The 1,986-nt window shown below is 49.9% G+C and overlaps 1 protein-coding gene across 1 annotated transcript in view; it reads left to right on the top strand.

Moving 5' to 3' along the window:
* The first annotated feature begins 450 nt into the window (after positions 1–450).
* The window catches only part of lhx5 (LIM homeobox 5), an 11,916-nt gene continuing 10,380 nt past the window's right edge, over positions 451–1,986 (top strand). Inside the window, exon 1 of the mRNA XM_023422260.2 lies at positions 451–1,045. Coding sequence (XP_023278028.1) covers positions 873–1,045 — 173 coding nt within the window. The 5' untranslated portion in view covers positions 451–872. The remainder of the gene's footprint in view (positions 1,046–1,986) is intronic.

Here is a 1,986-nt window from a genome sequence, read left to right on the forward strand (position 1 = left end):
GTGGCAGCGCCGCGCCGTGTACAGACGCCCTCCCCGCGCCTGATGTGCAGGTATTTCCTAACCTTTATCGCTTTCTGTGGACTTTCGAGTTTTAAGGTCCTGTAGAAATGTTGCGGGGAGGTTCCTGGGGGTGCACCGTCTAACCTGCGGCTCATACCTTTCCCCTGTAAAGTCAGCGCCGTCTCCACGACCCTCCATGAAACCTTCCACATGCGAGCTGGCCTTTAAAAAGCGCCACTAGAATCACGCTGCTTCCACGGCCCTGGTATTTCTGCACGGCGTGTGGATTCAGGTCCGCTATGAGGCTACAGCTATGAACGTGTAACCATAACAACTGCGCTCTGATTGGCTCCGCTGCACGGGAATTAACAAGGGCGTCATCCAATCTGAGAGCAGGTTGCGCGCAGCGCTGGCAAAACCTCGTGATAACCCAGGCACAGTGATGCGAAAGTGGCGACGTGAGGTGAGCCCGAAGGAAATGACTGGACCCAAAACAAAGCACGAGCGAGGGATAAAGTATTACAAATAATCACGTCTGAATGATGATGTTTTAACTGTGTGCTCGTGAGAAAACATGCCCGCTTTGTCCATTACGCAGTCCATCAGCTGGCGCGGCTCACGGCTCTGCTCCTCTCCTCTGGATTGTGGATTGTGACAAGTGCCAGGACAGCGACCAAACAGGACCGGGACTACAACAGGACCTGGACTGTCACTCCGTCCGCTGCCTTTGAACGGGGAGGTTCCTCCAGTTTTCGCCTGACAGCACACCTCCCGGAGCCAAGACGTTGTTCCGCGTAGAGCCGGGTTGCCTCAGTCCGAGCAGCGCAGTCCGTGTGGGAAGGTCGGCACTCGGCGCCCTGCAGGCCGGAGACATGATGGTCCACTGTGCCGGGTGCGAACGGCCCATCCTGGACCGGTTCCTCCTCAACGTGCTGGACAGAGCCTGGCACGCCAAGTGCGTCCAGTGCTGTGAGTGCAACTGCAACCTCACCGAGAAGTGCTTCTCCAGGGACGGAAAGCTCTATTGCAAAATGGACTTTTTCAGGTAAAGCAGAGTCTGGACTCAGAGCTCTTATTCCAGCTTCCAAAACAATATAATATCACAGTTAAACATGATGCAATATCGATTCTAAAATACAAAAATACAAAAATAAAAATTAGAGCAATAATAATTTGTTTAATAAATTCAGGTTTAAACTTAAATTGTGTGCACAGGGGTCAGAATATTAAACCACAGGTTAAAAAAAATAATTTAGGGAATAAAATAAAAGTTACCACCTAAAATAAATGCAATAAATCCTTTATTTTGAAATAGTAGGATTCCCCATAATGAAGTGTTGCTCGTGTCATGGACCGTGTGGCCTCTGCAATAAAAGAAGGGACAGATAAAATTGAATTTCACTCAGCAGCCACGTGCATTCTGTGCTCTGCATTTTGATCTGTTTTCCAGTTTTCTCCAAACAGCCATCAGCCAATTAACCGCTTCACAATCCCTAAAAAAGTGTTTCAGGTAATTGAGTGATAAGTGAAGCCCCTTGTTTGTCCCGTCGCGCTCTCTTAGCATCATTTTCATTTGTGTGTGTGTCAGTTATTTTCTCCCAAATTGTCTAATGAGATGTAAGACACATCAGCCTTTGTTGGGCCCGGCTATTATTGGCCTCGCGCGGCCTTGGCCATCATATTACCGCAGGTCCCATCAAGCTGTGGATTTTAAATGGCCAGCCATTAGCCAGGCGAAACAGTAATCACCCTAATGTGTCCATTTGTTGTGTAAGTAGAGTTGTGCCCCCTTTCGCTTTGGGAGGGAGGGAGGGGGGTGTGGGGGGGTCTCGGCCATGCATGTGAAAGAGGGGGGGGTAGTGAAACGATACCATTGCAAATGGAGACACAAGCCTACATTAGTGTTAAAACAATGCTCCACAAAAAGAGTGCTTGCTTTCACCCAAAGGCTTAGCACCCCCCCCCCCCCCCCCCCCCCCCCCCCCC

Source organism: Seriola lalandi, unplaced genomic scaffold, assembly GCF_002814215.2.
Source record: "Seriola lalandi dorsalis isolate HSWRI2012SDOR001 ecotype SW California unplaced genomic scaffold, Sedor1 jcf7180002054680, whole genome shotgun sequence".
Taxonomy (NCBI): Eukaryota; Metazoa; Chordata; class Actinopteri; order Carangiformes; family Carangidae; genus Seriola; species Seriola lalandi.